General features: G+C 38.1%; 1 protein-coding gene across 6 annotated transcripts in view; it reads left to right on the top strand.

Moving 5' to 3' along the window:
* Window positions 1-20,048, top strand: part of MARK1 (microtubule affinity regulating kinase 1) — a 59,013-nt gene that overhangs the window by 27,545 nt on the left and 11,420 nt on the right. For 4 of the 6 annotated variants that reach the window (XM_039914791.1, XM_007672372.3, XM_007672375.3 and 1 more), the window contains exons 5-12: window positions 409-474; window positions 3,700-3,770; window positions 8,934-8,990; window positions 9,838-10,074; window positions 10,163-10,282; window positions 14,147-14,246; window positions 16,741-16,853; window positions 18,381-18,534. In XM_039914791.1, the coding sequence (XP_039770725.1) occupies window positions 409-474; window positions 3,700-3,770; window positions 8,934-8,990; window positions 9,838-10,074; window positions 10,163-10,282; window positions 14,147-14,246; window positions 16,741-16,853; window positions 18,381-18,534 (918 nt within the window). Of the gene's footprint in view, window positions 1-408; window positions 475-3,699; window positions 3,771-8,933; window positions 8,991-9,837; window positions 10,075-10,162; window positions 10,283-14,146; window positions 14,247-16,740; window positions 16,854-18,380; window positions 18,535-20,048 lie in introns of those variants that run through there. The other 2 variants (XM_039914792.1, XM_007672378.3) reach the window with 2 other exon arrangements.

Below are 20,048 nucleotides of genomic sequence, written 5' to 3'. Positions count from 1 at the left end.
CTAACTCTCTTATTTTGTACTCTCCCAAGTGCTTAGTAAGGTGCTCTGCTCACAATAAGCACTCATAGATGAATGGTTGACTGAAATAATAGCCTTTTGGATAATTTCTGTTGTTTTTATTACACTACTACAAACTCATATTGCGTATGAAAGCTTAAACGTTTTCAGAATCTTTGAACAGGAAGGTTGGTTTTCTGAAAAAATAATTTGAATTCTGATCTTGTGAAACTAGATATTAAAAATTCTTATTGAATTTTATTCAATGTGCACCTGCATACTTTCTGATGGCGTTTTGTTCACATGATCTGTACTTTGGTCACTTTTAATTTTCAGCCTGTTAAAGTTCTGTGTGGCATATTCTGATTTTGAAGGTGGTTATAAAATTATATGTTTCATTTATTCTTTCAGTGAAACTATTTGAAGTTATTGAAACGGAGAAGACACTATATTTAGTAATGGAGTATGCTAGTGGAGGTAAGTGTGATTTGAAAAAAATGCAAAAACTATTCTTTTGAACAAAGATGAGCCCATAAGAGTTACATTTTGTCTCTTTGGTTGCAGTTGAGTTTATATTTGACTACGGATACATTTTTCATTCTTCTGTTGCATAGGCCTCTTACCTCTTCCTGTAATCTCATAAGAGGTTTTTTGAAACAGTATTAGAAGCTACTATTTTTCCTGTGTTTTTGCTTTTTGAACCACCTCCCATCATTTGAGGGATTCAGATAATAATTCAAAATTGTTTTATGAAGTTAGCCATTTTCTATATCAGTTTCTTAAAACAGGGATTAAATACAGTATGCTTCTGGAATTTAGCTTGTTTTTAAGTAATCTACTGATGAAAACTTGGTTTAATGTTTCCAAATGAAAGGACAGTATATAATTTTAAAACTAATACCAAATAAAGTTTTTGTTTAAAGACAAAAATGAGATTGCCTAGGTCAAGTTGTTTGAGACAAAGGGAGGGAGGAAGGAAGGAATTGTGTGTGATTGTATTTTACTACAATAGTTATTTTTGGAAAAAAAGGTTTTGCTGACCACTGTTAATGATCAAATAAAAATCAGTGAGACAACAGTGCAACGAATGGGTGATTACATTTCTCACCTAGATTAGATAATAGTTATTTTTGTGAAGGAGACAAATTAACAGACTAAACTGGCATCCAACATGCCATTTTCTAGAAACGAAATCTTTTGGATAATCCTGAAGTTCCAGATAGAGTGACCGATTTAAGTTAAGTTAAATAATAGTTTCCTGGGAATTTTAAAAAGTCAAATAGAGAAGCATTATTTAGAAAATTCTTATATTGAGGATTGACATTCCATAACTAGATCTGTTGAGACAGGTCTGTCTTTTCAGTTAATACTCTAGCAGGCCCATGAGTGTTGATGCAAGTAAGAATTGTGAAGGTTGGCACTTACAAATGAGTAATGCTTTGAAATTAAATAATTCAAAGCAATGAGAAGGTATAGGATTTTTTCTTTGATTTTAAAAATTGCTCAGTAGATAAATGGACTAAAAGGGAAGCCAAAGTAAATTAAAATAGTTGATATAACTTATCTATATCTATTGGTTTTAATGAGGAGGAAATAGTCCAGTACCTTTCATGTTATGGGTATGATTTAGCAGTATCCAAGTAATTTGAAAATATATCAATTTAACATAACACTGGCGAGATTTACTGATTCTCACCATGGTCTTGGCTTAAAGACTGAATTTCTTCATCTGTGATTAGTAGGATTTTAAGATGAAAATAATTCAGCAAAATAAAATAAAGTAAAATATTCATGTGTAAAAATATTGACAGTTAAAGTTAATCTTTTGTTAATTGAATATTAGAGTGGATTTGTTTTGGTTGATTTATATTTTACTGGAAGTATGGATCTGTGCAGTTGATTTTCTGATCGAGAGTCACTGCTTTGCCAGTAAATACCTAACATCATTGTTAAAAATGAGAATGTAAAATTAAAATACTAAGCTTAGATCTAAAATCACATATATTAGATCAAACGTCTGCAAGTGGGCCTTTGAAATAAGTCTGTATTTTCTTTCTGTCATCAGAGGTGAGCTTTGAGGGTAATTGGTTTGATCCATTTTCCTTGTATTTACCTTAGTGCTTAGTTCAGTGCTTTGCACACAGTAAGTGCTTATTAAATTCCATAACTGCTACTACTAGAAAGTAGAAAGGGGTGGGCTTGGTAAAAGGTCCTAATCCCCACTCTAGACTGTAAACTCCTTATGGGCAGGGAGCATGTCTATCAACTCTGTGATAATGTGCTCATCCAAGCACATAGTGCAGTGCTCTGCACACAGTAAGCACTCCAGATATATGATGGCTTGATTGATAATTGCATTGGTAAATGCAGGTGTGGAGGATGGGTGAAAAGCTTTTTTGGATCCAAGTATTTTTTTTTATAACTTTTCAAGGCTGGGCTCATAGGAACATATAAAATATTATCACCCTTGGGTTTTGTCACTATCAGTTCAGAAACCCAATGCTGAGAAAACTTGAATAAAGTGATCAGAAGTGTGCATTATGCACACTTGGTTCCAGGACAGGAGACCATCATAGTTCCAAGCTAGTCATAGGAAAGAGATACAGGTCCAAATCATGGTGAGCCCAGAAGTTCTCTGGCCTACGGTGGCCACCGTCAAATTCAGACCCGGCCTATCCAAAGGACTCCAGGGAGAGCTTGCGAGACCTAGCTCCTCCACGTGCGCCTGGACTGAAGCCCACATGAGAACAGACTTGATGGGACCCATGATTATACGGACTGGGGTTTACCAGCCTGATCTCAAGGCTCTCCCCAGTCCAGACCCATAAATTTGGGGAGAAGTGATGAGGCAAACTCTCATCACCTCTGTTTTTCTTGCCAGCCCATGATTATGTGTTACCTGATGCAAAGTTTTTGAAATATGTTGATTTTGATTTGTCTCACAGCCTTCTGACACTGTTTTGTGTTCTATTTTTAATCTGATTTTGCTAGATACTTAGACTAACCATATCATTATATATTATAGAGTAACCCTTTCATCCAATTTTTCTTAGATGGTCATCTTCTGACATTATCCAGTATGTTGCAAATTGCAACAACTTTTTGACCTAACCTATTTGCTTGGAAAGGATGTTATTTTTAGTTTCTCCTCAGTCCTTCCTCAACACAATATTCCAGGAATAATAGTGCTTTAAAGAAGTGGACAAGAAGATTACTCTCCTAGAACACATACCAAAATATTTCAATATATTGAGTACCTGTTTCGTAACTAAGCACCTAAAATATTTTTCTTCTTTTTTTTTTTTTGGTATGCTGCTGGCAGACTCAAGCATGAAAACCATGTAACTAGCTTTGTTTACAAAATAATAATAATAATAATTCAGGCCAACCACTGATGAAACTTTACTAGGGAAGCCAGAACTTTCTATATTTAATGTTGCTCATAGGACAAAATGCCCTGGCAAGCTTTCCTTATTAATTTATTCATCCCTTTATTTAAAATAAAATGTAAGTTGCTGATTACTTTTAAAAACAGCAGGCAGTTTTTCACTCGAGTATATTAATTTATAGATCAATGTTATTATAAGACAATTTTTTAAAAGGAGGCTGAAAGATTTCTTTTAAAAATTTCTTGATATTGCATATATACATAAATTGAAAAAAAATGTTTATTTCACTGCCTGCTTTACCTTTCTGATTCAGGAGAAGTATTTGATTACTTAGTTGCCCATGGAAGAATGAAAGAGAAAGAGGCTCGTGCAAAATTTAGGCAGGTATGGAAAGAAGTTACTTTTATTTTCCTCATATTTTTAATGATGAACAATGGACAATATCAAGCATAAGCTTTAAAATGCAAAAGACGTATTTTTAAATGAAAAATTCCTTCACTAAGATTGTTTTATAAAAACATGACAAAACTTGAAGAACATATCTCGTTCCCAAATATAAATTAAAAATGTTTCAAATTGCTATTTTAAAGCCTCTGATAGTCTGAAGGTGCTGTATTTGTGTGGCTGTGATTTACCTTGTTAGAAGGTACATTTTCATCTTGAGGGTGATCCTTCAAGTGGCCTCTTGTGCAATTGTCATAAATAGAATACAGAGCTAGATGGACACCTTGTGTTCTCCAACTCTACACGATTCATCTTGTTAACTCTGAACAATTTGGAATGTAGACAAGACACCTAATCCCGATGCTCTACTATTTTACATATTGCAATGAAGCATTTAAGATTGTGGCATTGGCTTTTAAAAATGGAATCTTGAATTCCATATATACTTAGCTGAACTGGTGAAAATCCCCTGCTTCTAACGGGTTTTACTGAACTTGGCAGTTTTGTCTATAAATTGTTTATAAGTATATTTGAGTATTCTATATGTATACAAAATTGCCCTCTTTGAGGATGTCATGGCTGATGGTTTAGTGTCTCTCTGCTTGGTTAAGAAGAAGGAAAAGCTGACCAGTCCTGTTTACCCTGGAAAAAGCTGGGTTTGGGATCTTCTATGAAGGGTTAATGTGATAAGGAATATAACAACTTTAACTTGAGCTCAGATTGTTGCTCATATCCAGTTAATGTTTAGATTCCGCTATTCTTGTTTGTTGAATTAGCTTTTCTGTAGGTAAAATATAGGTGTTTTGTATGCTCCGTTTTACAGTTTAGTGTAGAAGTACAGTAACTATGATTAAATACCAAATTAATTACAAATTCCTCCGTAAAATTAGCATAAGGTTGGAAAAAAATTAATGAAGAGAAATGCTTCCCAGATATTTTATTGCAGTAGACTTGATGGCCTTCATAAAAACTTGACTTGAGAATTCTTCTATTAGATGCATTCGTTTTGAGAGACGAGGCTACCTTCCCTAGTAAGAGAAGCAAAAAGAGCCCTTCGCCGATCCAGGCATTCAAAAGGAATTAAGGAGATGTGAAATCTGTCCAGCATCCCAAAGTGAACTCTGCCTGAGTGCTTTGAAGAGTAGTGAAACGTTTCTGCTAACATACTATTTTTTATTGGAGGTATAGTTGTTAAAAATACTAAAAGGAAAATCAAATGGAGATTTAAACTGGAAAACCCCCAGAGATCACCAACCCCACTTCTCTGGCCTACCTTCTCATAAGCTTAATTAGGTAATGAAGATTCTTCTTACCATGTGGAGCCTGCTTTTGAGAGCTGGAAGAAGACAACCTCAGGGGCCCAGAATTAAGAAAAAGAAAGAGGTTTTGTCTTTTCCTCGGCTAAAGAGAACTCTGGGGGCCTGGCTCCAGCTAGAAGAACCACTTACTGTTGCAGAAAATAGTCAGTGCCTTTGGTTCCTGGAAAATGTAGTTTCTCTTTTCTCTGCAATTCCGTTTGGCAACTTTCAACAGGACCTCTCACTGAAGACTAACTGTAATGTAGCACAGTCTGACAGCTTTCTAGCAGGTATTACTTGTAGCATTATTAAAGCTTACCCTTTTGAACATTAATTAAAAACATATAGTCATGTCCCCAAAGCAGGTACTTAATATCATTTTGATTGTTTCTGTTAAAAGTTTGTATTTTCATTTCTCAATTTGGATAGAACGCAGTGGAAGACGAATATTTTGTGCCATAATGCTGCCTTGATTTGGTCATAACACAGTTGACCTGTGCCAGAAATGCCTTCATTAGCAATTACAAGTGTTTAAGGTTCAGTTTTACCATATGTTTACAGGAAAGAGTGACCTTTAAGCAGTTACAGATTAATTCTCTGGAAAATGCTAATGAACGGATGTGGTGTTTCTGGTTCAGAAACATAATGCAGACTTTTTAAACTTGAAAAAAATGCCCCCTCCATGTACTATTTCAATTTTTCTCAGACTACCTTCCCCCAACCTCTTGATTTCCACTGCAACAGTGATTGACACAATGTAGGTGTGTGTATACACATGGGGGTGTGAGTGTGTGAATATACTCATGGATTTTCAGTAAAGCAGTGATGACTATTTCTTAAATATCTTTTTCTTTGGGTTTGCTTATTGACCCTGGTTCTCACAATAAGTGGATTACTGGTAGATATTCAGCAAAAATCTCTTGATTTCCTATATGCTGGGATTTAGTTCGTTTCTTGTTGATTATCTTTGTCATTTTAGATGTCATTTAGATGTGACAGGATTTTGTACGTTGAGTTGCATTTTCTTCACTTTTTAAATTTTCTTTCTTTGCCATTATAAAACTTGACTTGCCATCCAGTAACCAGTTGGAAAAGCATGACTTCTCCTGAAGTCAAGTATTTTAAATTTTCTACTGGGAAAGTGCTAGGTTAAAAGTAATGTTTCTTCCAAAAACATTTAGGATAACTGCTCTGATTTGTTCCTTTGATTCTCCAGTATGCAGTTCTGAGTGGGGTCCATTATTTTCATCGATGAAATTCCTCAAGCGTTAATTTTAAGCAGAAGGTCCCTAGGTATTTTATAAAGTGTAAACTGAATTGTATTTTCCCTTGCAATAAATACCCTGGGAAATAGGAGGCAGATATTTTTCTGACAGTGGATCATATTAGGTCCAGAGATCATTGGCCAAGCAACCATCACGTTCCAGCAGTCTCAAGCACTTGTGAATTTACTCTATGCTGTGGGGGTGTTCAGGGGAATACTGAACCTACTCTCCTCTCCACTTGGAAAAATCCAGTTTCAATCATCTCACTCAAGGCACTAACACCTCCTGCCTTCTTTTGACGATCTCTGGTTATCTCTGACAAGGACCAGAGTGAGAATTTTATTGCAGCTTCAGGGTATTTTATGAAGTCTTCAGCAGTAAGGAAATGTCTTTTACATAGGATAAAAAAGAGAAGTGTAGAATTGAGCAGAAATTACTTTATCTAGAACTGATGATTCTTGCATTTCAATTTACTGCCCTCTTCTAATCCTGTCCTCATAAGTACTTTCTGAATCTGTCCTGGCCTTGCCCTTCTTCACACCCCCTTTTCCCCTCTTACTGATCTGGGGAGAGAGGGGAGACGGCTGTGTACGGCTAAATGGCAGGAGGGGATGAAATGAGAAAACTCATTATAGAACAGATCCCACACCTTGACAATGCCGGAGGATTGTACGTTCTCAAGCTGCTTGAAAGATGATAAAATTACATTTTTCATGAAGTCATGAAAAAGCGATCTATCCACTTATTTAAGACCAATTCATTGAGCATTCTCGGGAATAAGTCAGGTCAAGAAATTTTGAGAAGTCATTCATTTTGTCATTTTTTATTCCCTCTGTCCTACCATTTTAAAATCCTTTCTCTACGATTGCCAGCTAATGAAAGCATTAAGATATATTTTCATTTTATATTTTCAAGTTCCAAGTTAAACCAGGTATTAAAATTATCTGTTTCTCAAAGAATCCTTACCCAAATTTTAATGTGATGCTATAGATTAAAACAATATTTAATCTAGACATTTCTCGTATGCTCTGTTCATAATTAGATTTTTACTAAGCATTATAAATGCCACTTCAATAGGCATAGAGCTACACGGCTACTATTCATGAGGTCGCTGCTATCATTTTGTAAATGAGACAGGCAGAGAGAAATTAAATACCTCCCTCAGTCAAGTGAATTAATAGCAAATCTGGGACTAGAATTCCTGCCTTCTTTGTTTCCGAATCATTCAATCCACTCCCTGCTACTAGAAACATTTTTAGAGCAAGTTATTGTTTCAGGACTTAATGCGCTTTTCAGGATGTATGCCTATGAACAAATTATTGGACAAGGTCGAATTACCATTGAAGAAATTTGGGCATTTGACCATTGACCTACAGAGTAGTGTAATCTTTGCGTAGGGGTAGAAAATCAGTGGAAGAAGAGCACCCTATCACTTCATGTTGTAAAGCAAAAGTTCATCCCTGGAAACGTTGTTGGGTAGGGACTGTATCTGTTGCCAAATTGTACTTTCCAAGTGCTTAGTACAGTGTTCTGCACACAGTAAGCACTCAATAAATACGACTGAATGAAAGCCCCACTCCCACAAATCCCACCTCTTGAAAAAGTCTTTAGCCAGTCATCTAGCATCCTGGCAGTGTCACTGGCCTACCGAGTAAAGAGTAGCCCTGCCCCGGTGTTAGATTTTAATTTATTCTTGTAAAAATCTTTGTTTCACCATTCTGGCACAGGCCAGTTCAGGCTTGTGGTGGGTCCTGAGCAATGAAAGTCCAGGAGGGATCCTACATCAAATTTGCTTTCTCACAGGTGTACGCCCTTCCTTCCCTGCCAGACCTGACCGGGGCTTAGTTCAGGTTAGATTGGCAGCCGTGGTTAGGAGAGTGTGTTGAAGGAGATGTTCAAGGTGCCCTCCCAACCTGGATGGCCTGATAATTAACTGAAGATGAGAAGCAGTATCGAGTGGATTAGAGCATGAACCTGGGAGGCAGAAAGACATGGGTTCTAATCCCAGCTCCACCACTTGTCTCAAGACCTGTGTGACCATGGGCATGTCATCTCACTTCTCTGTGCCTCAGTTTCCTCAAATGTAAAATGGTGAATAAGACTGTAAGCCCCATGTGGCTCGAGGACAGTGTCCAACCTGATTATGATTACCTTGTATCTACCCCAGTACTTAGTACAGTGCATGACACGTAGTAAGCGCCTAACAAATACCATTTAAGAAAAAAAAGTTGGAAAATGTTTACCCTGAGCTCATCTGCTGTGTCTCCTGTAAAATAATTTTCTCTGAATCTGTGTATATTATTTGGGGATTTTGTAGATTGATTCTGGAGCTTTAAGTCTGAAAATACACAACCACGTTTTATGACTATAGACCCTAACCCTAGTTGTTTAAAAATTTTTTAAAAATTTAGATTAAAAAAAAGTAGAAGACAAGTACGTATAGTCAGGTAACTAGGAACAGTCTGCAGGGTTATCGTGTGCAAAGGAATAACTGTGGGAGAATGTTTGCATCCATAAGTCATTGAAAACGTGTGTTTCAGATTGTGTCTGCTGTACAGTACTGTCATCAGAAGTGCATTGTTCATCGTGATCTTAAGGTAAGCAAGATTACACTACTATGCTTAGAACAGTACTTGGCACATAGTAAGTGCTTAAATACCGTTATTATTATTATTATATCTTAAAAATCCAAATGTAATTAATAATTCATCTTTTGCCTATTTCTGTCACAGATAAGGAGCCCATAATCGGGTGTGAAATATAATGCTCTACTACTGTAGCCGTTAACGTTCGAATTGGTTCCCAGAAAATAGTGTTCAGGGAAAGAGTGCTAACTAAATGTAATTTCCCATAGAGGACAATGTGATGTGAACTAATGCATTAAAGTACATTCTCAAGATCCAAAGAATTTTCAGAAAATATTAATATACTAAACAATATATTTACAAGATCAAATAATGTAAATATGTGCAAATACAAATTTTTAAGTGAAATGTTTTTGTGTACATGGGTAAATACAGTACTTCATTTTCTAAGTGTTATCTCTTTCATACCGTATTCATCAAGAAGGTACATTTTACCAAGAGAATAGATACCTGTCATGTGTATGTTTTATCATTATCTAATAGAAAAGGGATTTAATCACTGTAAAGATTCAGTCAAAATACCTCAAAGGAAAGGGAATTGTTTATGGCAAGATACACTTTGCAGTGCATGAAAAAATAGCACTATCAAGAAAGATTACTAAAAAAAGCATGATATAAAGGCATGGTCACACTTGTAAACACAGTGTTTTGGTAGAACAGAAAAAGGAAGTTCTTAAATTATGAAATTTGGGATATTTTCAAATTACACAAATGTGTTTTCTGTAGCTTTATTTTATAAAAGTGTAATTTTTTTCCTCAGTACATTGTTCATGTTTTATCCTTAATATCTCTTTCCTAGGCAGAAAACCTTCTCCTGGATGCGGACATGAATATAAAAATAGCAGACTTTGGTTTTAGTAATGAATTTACTATTGGAAACAAATTGGACACTTTCTGTGGAAGCCCACCCTATGCTGCTCCTGAACTTTTCCAAGGAAAGAAATATGATGGACCAGAAGTGGATGTATGGAGCCTTGGAGTCATTCTTTATACATTAGTCAGTGGGTCACTGCCATTTGATGGGCAGAATCTAAAGGTAACAGTAAGATTGAGATGTCGTTTTCATTTTTAGACTCTTCAGCATCAGTAGTTACGTGACTCTCTTTTTCTTTTTCTTTGAAAAGGAATTACGGGAACGAGTCTTACGAGGAAAATATCGTATTCCATTTTATATGTCCACAGACTGTGAAAATCTTCTCAAAAAATTATTGGTACTGAATCCTGTAAAACGAGGGAGCTTAGCAGTGAGTATTTTACATTTTGGGGCCCCAACTTCAAAGTATTAAGTGTAAGAGCACCAGTGAAAAGGTGTTTCTACTGTTGACATTTTCTAGAAAAATCGACAACCATCTGATTGTGACTAATGTTGACACCCCCCTCTGCCAGTCTCCCGGAGCATGTATTTGTGTTCTTGATTCAATTTCCTCCCTCGTTATATACCCCTGCATTACTGGACCCTCCGTGATGATAGGAAACAGACTTCAGAGAGTGGTCTTCCTCACAGTTGCTGATGGCAGTTCTTGGTTGTGTAATTTTCTGGCTACAGGTTAATACACAACCTTGAGCTTCTTCTATCTGCTTTTCAGTCCCGTAAATGGTTTACTGTGAAGATAAACCTCTTCTTCACGTCTGCTTGAGCGTTTGCTTCTAGACACAGTCATCAGCATATAGGAATTCCTGTATGAGTGATTTCAAGGGCTTTGAGTAACACTCAGAAGCTATCAAGTTTCCTTGAGGATTGGAACCTTTTTCTGACATGTTTCCAGGTTGCTTATATTGTCATCACACAAGGTTGTACAGGAATAGGCTTAATACACAGCCTTCTGTATTCCATTGTTGAGAGGAAAAGATCAGAGAAGACCTTTTAAGATTTGGATATGGGAAGCCATATCCGTTGGCAGTAATTTTAGGATCTTGAAAACTTCTCAAGGCAGCCCAACCTTTTTTCATAGTTACTAAAACTCTGGCTCATATCAAATGCCTTTGCATGGTTTATAAATATAGTAATAATAATGACATTTAAGTGCTTACTATGTGCCAAGCTCTATATTAAGCATTGGGATAGACATAATGCAATCAAATCAGATACAGTCCCTGTCCTACATTGGGCTCCCTGTGTAGGGTAGAGAGAAAAAATGAGCATTTAATCCCCCTTTTACAGATGAAGGAACCGAGGCACAGAGAAGTAAAGTGACTTGTCCAGTCACAGCGGTCTGATCTTTGCCGCACACCAGCCAGGAGCAGTGTCAGGAACCCCATCATGTCCACTGGGCTTCTCTGAGTAGCAAAACATTTGCAGTTCTAGAAGCACATGTTTAACCATGCTATTCACTAGTCGATCCAGAAAGATCCTGCGTAAGAGCTTGCCGGTATCAAAAGCAGTAAGATCCCACAGTTTCTGCAGTCAACTCTGTTTTTTATTCTTGATGTTAACTGTGGGTCTTTATAATCCTGTAGCATTTTCTTGGTTGCGGAAGAGCCTTTTTAGGAGTTGAGAGGAATATCTCTCCCTGCTAGTAGATCTTGGATGGTATGCTATCCCATCTGCTTTCTAGGCCATTATTCATGACTGATTGCAATGGAGGCTTACTAAGTGTTGGAGTGAAAGCCATGTCTTCACACATTGGCGGGGATTTTTTTGGAGGGGGTGCGGGGTTATTTTGGAAAAGCTTTAGATAGGTGGAATAGCAAACAGCTTGTGTTTGGTGTGGAAAGTAATAGTGGTTACTGGGGCTGCCATTTGTGTTGAATGAATGATAACAGAACGCCCCAGCAGCTTGCTACATGTTGGGCAGCAGTGGGGTGACTGAAATACTATTGAATGAATGAATGAATGAATGAATGAAAACAAGGGGGCAGAGTAAATGCTCTAGGAATGCCTCACACAGAGAAGCATGACACGTATGAATGAGGGAAGACACGTATGGCAGACAGATCAGCCTGGCATATTGTGCTCCGGAAAGGAGTGGCAGATTTTGAGAGGCTGAAGCAGAACCGAAACAGCGCCAGGTCCTGCCTAAAGCAGATACAACAGAGAACCATTTTTGTGGGTGCGGGAGGTAGTGGAGACCGTTGGTCCCAACAGAGGAATCATTTACATATATGAAGGACAACCACTACTTGATCCTTTGAGCCACTGCAGACCTATGGACAGGAGGCATGCGCCATAGATCGAGTCATCATTAGATACAAGGAAAGCTATAAATATGTGTGTGTCTGGATTTGAGAGAGAAGATGGGCAAACAAATGTTTTCCACCACCCTCAGAGTAATCATCATTAATGTCATGTAAAATTAAAGACACTTATTCATAAGACAGTAGAATTTTGATTGATAATGCTTCATGTGTTTTACTGTTGTCAGCTTATATTTTCCTTCTAAGAATTTTATATCCCCATTTTGTTTTTCAAATCATTTTATGTTCTTTTCCTAGTGAACCTTGCTACCCTTGAAAATTGCTGTCGTGATTCCCAGGGTCTAAGTGATTGTCTCCTCCTACTCCATTTCTGCATATAGTTCTGCATCTTTGTCCTCCTTTGTCCACCCAAAAGGAATCAGCCCTATAAATAAATTTAAAAGATACATGAGCCCCCCTTTCCCCATGAAGGCACACTATTAATAAAATGACTAAAATTATTTTATTACTTACTTGCCCGGCATCAGTTGTTCTCAATTTGAGTGAGTACGAACGTGACTCCTTATTTCCAAGCTACATAAATCTCTCTGTACATGAGTGATTTCCCCCAAAAATATTCCTAGTTCTCTCCTGTAGCTCAGTTCCTCATGATTTCTACCCAGGAGGATTTTTCCTTTTGGTGAGAGTGTGATGTATTTTTCTGTGATTCCATGCCACAAGAGTATTTCTTGAAAGAAGTAACAATGGGCATTCTGTAGTTTGTGAATCTTCAGAGATAAAAGGAATTTTTAAATAGAATTATAGATGCATACATAAGTGCTGTGGGGTGGGAGGGAGGGGCAAAGGGAGCGAGTCGAGGGTGACACAAAAGGGAAGGGGAGCTGAGGAACAGGGGAGAAGGCTTCTTGGAGAAGGTGTGCCTTCAGTAGGGCTTTGAAGTGAAGAAGAGTGATTGGCGGATTAGAGGAGGAGAGGGCGTTCCAGGACAGGCAAGATTGAGGCACAGGGAGAAGGTTAACACCAGAGGAGTGGAGAATGTGGACTGGGAGGTAGAAGGAGAGAAGGGAAGTGAAGTAAGAAAGGGCAAAAAGTGCTGGAGAGCTTTGAAGTTGAAGTAAAAAAAAAATTGAAGGTTGATTTCAGTTTGTTATTTGCTCAGCTCGCTTTGGCCTGCTCTAATGCTCATTGTAGCACTCACTTTTAACCCTATGTGTATGTGTGTTAAGAGGGTGGCTAACTTTAAATCAATTAGGAGCTGAAAAAAAGTAGGAGACTAGTAATGAGGCATGCTGCCCACCAGAATCCCTAATGTTCTCCTTCCGCAGTGCTTAAAACAGTGCTTGGCACATAGTAAGTGCTTAACAAATACCATCATTATTATAGCCAAGAAGAGCAGAGCTAGGGATTGTTCCATGGTCCTACTTTAACTGAACTACTTTTACTTAGAACATTAAGTTCAGAGGAAAAGATTCAGAGCTGCCATCCAGCGACACTACTCTGATTTTTCTCTGGCTTGTCCTGATCACAATGTTCTTGGGATGGTTGTTGCTGACTTAGGAGCATTTTTCCCGTCTACCTGCCATGCTCATGGAAAGGCAACCGTATGGCAGCTTATGCACATTAAGCATATGCATATCCATAAGCAGTATCACCCTCCCCCTTTAAGAAAAAAAAACACCAAACACGTCACTACTAAAACTGGATAGGAAGGAGCTGGAAGGTTTTGACTGTATTTGAACAGGTGATAGTGACTCGTGTGGCAAGGTTGATTACCGTTATTTTGTTTTACAACCAGATATATTATACTGTGTAAACTATCCATAGCTTGTTGGCTAAGCTGTTCCATAATTTTGTAAAATTCACAGACCTACCTGTGAGTTGAGCGGGTGCATTTCTTGTTCCTAATTTAAAATTGAAATCATAAAACTGATGAAATCTTCATATTAAAAAGTAATGTAATGTTCATTCTCTAGCAAATAATGAAAGATCGGTGGATGAATGTTGGTCATGAAGAAGAAGAATTAAAGCCATATCTTGAGCCCGAGCCAGATTTCAATGATACAAAACGAATAGGTAAGCATTTCCAGGCGATGCTGACTCTAAAGTTGTGTTGCAAAGAAAACCACTTCAATAAGACGATCACAATAAAAATGTATTTACTCTATGTGTGCTATGTTTAATGGGAAATTATTCAGTAAAATATCTTCCCTTAAGGTTTCTCTTTTCTGTTTCAGTGTTGTCTTCACCCTTCACCTACATTTTTCTGCCTCCACAGCTTAGTGTACCTGTCTCAACTCATAAATTTCTTTGCTCTCACTCTCTTCTACTCTCACTGCTGTCTTCAACCTCTTTCATTCCTCTGGCTCCTTCTCAGCCTTGGAACATGTTCGAGCCTCCCCAATATTGAAGAAAATATTCATTTTTAATCTCACCATAATCTTCAGTTACCTCCCCCTTTCCCATTTTTGTCTAAGCTCTTTAAACGGATAGACACCCACTGGCTTCACTTCCCCTCTTCCAGTTAAGTTTGGACTTTGTATTCCTTCAGTCCCTTGAGACCACTCTCACTTAACTCTTTAGTGACCTCCTTCGTGCCTATTCTAATGATCTGTTCTTCATTCCAAGCCTCCTTGATATCTCTCCACTCGTTTAAACATGGTTGTCTGCGTACTCCTCCTGGAAACACTTTTTAACCTTGGCAAAAGCCAAAACATTTGTTCTCTGGTTTTCACCCTATTTTTCTGACTGTTCCTTGCTCAGTTTCTATTAACCTCACACAAGCATATCTACAACAGAACTCATCTTCCCTCCCTAAACCTTCTACTCTCCCCAGCTTTCCTACTCTATCACCCCCTGGCAAGTTTGGGGTCATCTTTAATTCTTCTATTTTCCCTCCCACATTCAGTCTGTGGCGAGCCTTACCGTTTCTGCCTTTGTATTACTTGGAACTTCTTCTTCCTCCCCACGCATAAGCCACTACCCCAGTTCTCTCTCAGCCTCTTTGCTAATCCCCCTGACTCCACTTTCATCTTTAACCTACCCTACCCTCCATCTTTGCAAAGCACCAAATTCCCTTATTTAAGACTCTCCAAATGGCTCCCCATTGCTTTTCACATAAAACAAATTTTCCTGATGCTTAATTTCAAGCATTTTTATTTCTGGATTCTTCTTACCTAACTGCCACTCTCTCCCCTGTTGCAATATCTTAGTTTACACTCTCTCTGCCTCCCCCAGTACATCTCCCAAATTGTCTCTTGTCCTTGGCTTTCTTCCTCTGACTGATTGTTCATGCCATGCCTCTCCCCTGTTTCAAAGCCCTCCTGGAAGACCCCCCTGCCCCTGAGAGGCATTCCTTGATCAATCCTCAGTGATTCTGGGCCTGCTATCCACTCAGTCACTTCAGTATTCGTATATCATCATCATCAGTGTTATTTGAGTGCTTACTGAGTGCAGAGCATTATAATAATAATGTAATAATGTTGGTATTTCTTAAGCGCTAACTATGTGCTGAGCACTGGCGTAGATACAGGGTAATCAGGTTGTCCCACGTGAGCCTCACAGTCTTCATCCCCGTTTTACAGATGAGGTAACTGAGGCACAGAGAAGTCAAGTGACTTCCTCAAAGTCATATAGGTGGCGGAGCCGGGATTAGAACCCATGACCTCTGACTCCTAAGCCCGTGCTCTTTCCACTGAGCCATGCTCAATAAAGCTGGTAGACACGTATGCCGCCCATAATGACCTTATGGTCTAGAAGATCACCTTATGAAATCATTTCTTCTTTTTACTTCCCCTTGTGCTTGTGTTTATTTTTGCCGATGGTCTTAATTATTTTTCTTCAAAACCATGTGTCTATTTGTTTCCTCCATTAGATTATTCCTCTTGAACTCAGGGTCCATGTCTTTTAGTCCTTCTGTGTACTTGCTAAGTGCAAGCATGTAATAGGCCCGCGGCAAATACGTTTGATGCCAAAGATGTTGATATGTTCATGCATGGTGTAGGGGAAGACCACTGGTCTGGAAACCGGAGGACCTGGGTTCAAGTTCAAGCTCTGCCACTAGCGTGCTGTGTGTGACCTTGGCCAAGTCACTTATAACCCAGTTTCAGTTTCCTCATCTGCAAAATGGGGATAGTAATTCCTGCCTTTCTACATACGTTGCAAAATTGCTATGAGAACAAAAGTTAGATAAATAATGTGAGTGCGTGTCGAGGAGAAAAGCCCCATGCAAAAACAGAAGTATTAATATCACTGCGCTTTAAGTCGATGCTTCCCAGTATCTAAATTTAGGGGGACACCGGTTTTGGGTCATTCTGTCTTGTCTTCTAATACACTGGAGTCTAGAACCAAATGCACTCATGCTGCACTTAACAATGGCAAACACCCTAGAATTTGGAGCTACTCTCCAGGTTTTAACTGTGCTTATGTGGGTTTGTTTCCAAGCTTGGTAATGAGCCCACGTAACAAAAGCTAGGGATGTTAGAGTATTAGTTCTAATCATTTCTCTTTTAATTTATGTTTATCTAAAGATAATGTCAGTTAATATTGATTTTTATGACTTTTTCTTTAGACATTATGGTCACTATGGGTTTTTCAAGGGAGGAGATAAATGAATCATTAATAAATCAGAAATATAATGAAGTCATGGCTACTTACCTGCTTTTGGGTAGAAAACCACCTGAAGTAAGTATTTCATCTTTGATTATTTGTTCTATTAATATCATTACCTCTATTAGTACTGTAATAATGTAGTGAGTTTCTGTCAATTCTGTCGAATAAATTGTTCTCTCCCAAGTGGTTAATACAGAGCTCTGTGCATTAAATACTCTTGATTGATTAGCATCCAAGTGACTTTTAGAGATCATCTGAGTCTTGCTTACCGAAATTTGCGCCTCAATGCTGTACTTTTGAATTGTGCATTATTTTGCATTGTAAGTACGTGATTAGTGCTGGCAACATGTTTTACATCATTTTGATTTGGAAAGAAAGAAATGTACTGGAATTTATGGAAAATAATGTATGAACCAATTCCTCAGCCTTGTGAACTGTGGTTCAAGTTATGGGGATGTTTCAGTTTTATTGACCTTTTTTAAGGGGGCAGTAAAAGGCATTTTATAGCTATAACTACACAGCTCTTTGCTCATCCCTACAACTTCATGATTGAGACTTCCTCTGACCTGCCATTGCCTTTATTTCAATAACAGATGCACTTCAGTGCATGACACGCTCTACGCTTCCTAAACAGGCATATAGGTTAGATTTTTATCCCTTTTCTGTAAAATGGATACCACAGTACTGTAATGCCAGTTGTGGTTCATTCATTCAGTAGTATTTACTGAGCGCTTACTGTGTGCAGAGCACTGTACTAAGTGTTTGGAATGTGGTGTTAAGGAAAGTATGTTACCTATTGGCAGAACCAGAACTTGATTACAGTATTTCTTCCTATACGATCTCCTCAGGGGATATATTGCAAATGTTTCGTCCCGAGGAGTCTAAGAGCACAGGTCCCATAGGAGGAAAGGTCATTTTCTCTTTGTAAAATCTTCCCACTTGAAATGATTTCCTATCTGTGATACTAAATAGTCAGTGCTTTGGGTTTTTGTTCCTTATACAAAACTCTCCCTTACCTGTCCATTTCCATATCCAAAATAGGTTTGGAACTGAGGGTAAAATGCCTCAGTTAAGTTGGCCCGGATATTAAGGGGATTGATAAAGTGAATTCTGAATAATGGGTTTCACTTTATAAAAACCATCACCTTCCATTTATCCTTTCCTTTCCTGTACTACTCCTCTTGTTGCAGACTACTTGTTGGCTATTAAGTACTTGCTATGTGCTTTTCCCCTCCCCATTAGCAGAGGTACCAGAACTCCATTCCTGGATGTGAAACATACAGATTAGTGCTTTAAACGTTGGACAGTGGAAAATTTGATTGGCAGGCTAGGAAGCCCAAAGCTACTGCAATTTAAGACACCATTGTCATTATTGTCCCGCTGCTGCTTTCTGCTGCTCCTATCCCACTTTACACTTAGCTTACTTACTTGGTGAGAAGTAAGAAGGTGTGGGCAAATGAGGGTGACATCTTAGAAGCCAGATTTCTTTGGTAATTATTGTGGCACTAAAATGGCATGATAATGAAGCAGATCTGCATGCTACCGATTTTGGATCACTTTAAAATAAAATCTTAATGGCCTTTCTCTTTATGCTAATAGTTTGAAGGAAGTGAGTCTATGTCCAGTGGTAACCTGTGCCTAAGATCCCGACCCAGCAGTGATCTCAACAACAGTTCGATTCAGTCTCCTGCTCACCTGAAGGTCCAACGGAGTATATCCGCAAATCAGAAGCAACGACGTTTCAGTGATCATGGTAGGGGTGACATTCAAACAAAGTAAAATGTACAATTTTGATTTTGAGTATGCAGTGTTCCTTAAACTTGACTGGCTTATCTCATTTTTTGGTATTTGTTAGGTGCTTACTATGTGCAGGCACCATATTAAACACTGCAGTAGGTACAAGATAATCAGGCTGGACACAGTCTCTGTCCCACCTAGGGCTCACAGTCTAAATCTCCATTTTACAGATGAGGTAACTGAGGCCCAGAGAAGTTAAGTGACTTGCCCAAGGTCATACAGCAGACAAGTGGTGGAGCCAGGATTAAAACCCAAATCCTCTGAATCCCTGGCCCATGCTCTTTCCACTAGGCTACGCAGTTTCTCTCTCTACACTTGGATTGTGCGCCTCATCCCTCGCTTCACAAATAGTTTATACTATCAAGAGTGGCAAAATATTTTTTTTTTCATTTTAGTACTATTTCTGAGTACTAGCTAATTTATCAATAATAAAACACTGTTATGGATCAGTAATCTTGGAGTAGAAATTTGTAAGAACTAATTGCTTTTTACTTGTTTCTATTTTGGAGGAATTTAGTTAAAGCCATTTTTATATTGTTTTGAATATTAGTTCTTTAATAAATGAATAACATGGTGCTTTTTAAGGCTTTTTTTTTCAAGGATCTGCTTTTGTTTTCACCATTTCCCAGAGAGAGGGTAAGGCAAGAGTCATTTAGATCATTTCAAAGATGAGGAAACTGATCACAGAGACGTTAGGTAATTTGCTTGAGATCACACAGCTGAAACTAGAATCTAGGATTTTTGTCTCCTAGATACCCACATTCTTTCGGTTGGACCTTGCGGCTCCCTTTGAAGCTAAGGATCCACAGATTTACTGTTTTACTTCAAAGTATGGACTGTTTACATTTAGAGATTTGGTGACACTGAATCTTGTGAACTGAAGATTAAAAATAGTTACCTTAAGAAACCAGACAAAAGACAATTGGTGTGGTATTTTAAAATGCCTCAGTTTTCTTTTGTGAACACCAGCATCTGCTTCCCTAGTATCTTGGGACTAAAAGCCACTCTTCATCTGCCCCTGAGCCGAGCAGGAGTGCTGCATCGAGGTTTTGTCCTTGGGAGGCTGTCCTCTTACCAGATGTCTGCTAGCTTCTTTGCCTCCCATTGCCCCTTAACTTTATCATACGTAGAAAAGTATAATAGATAGTGGGCGGAAAAGAATTGAACTATATAAATACCTGATTGATTCAGTGTATAAAAATGCATCCGTTTCAGTAGAGTATGAGTATATAACCCTTAGCTATATACGGCCTGCCTTAAAGTGGCCCATAAAATTTTAGCTTTTAAAATTAGAGGTAATTAGCACAAATCTATATAAAAAAGAACATAATGAAGGGCTCTTCTGAATTTTTTGTAGTTACATCGCTTGAAGTAAAAGTACGTGATTTGCAAATGATTTAAATGAGAGAGGCTTTCAACTCGAAAGGAAATCTCCTTTGAGTTGTTTGCAGAGGAAAACGTTGCAGTTGT

The sequence above is a fragment of the Ornithorhynchus anatinus genome, chromosome 19 (genome assembly GCF_004115215.2).
Source record: "Ornithorhynchus anatinus isolate Pmale09 chromosome 19, mOrnAna1.pri.v4, whole genome shotgun sequence".
NCBI lineage: Eukaryota > Metazoa > Chordata > Mammalia > Monotremata > Ornithorhynchidae > Ornithorhynchus > Ornithorhynchus anatinus.
The sequence above is the reverse complement of the archived record's forward strand: the minus strand, read 5'-3'. Positions and strand labels throughout refer to the sequence as shown.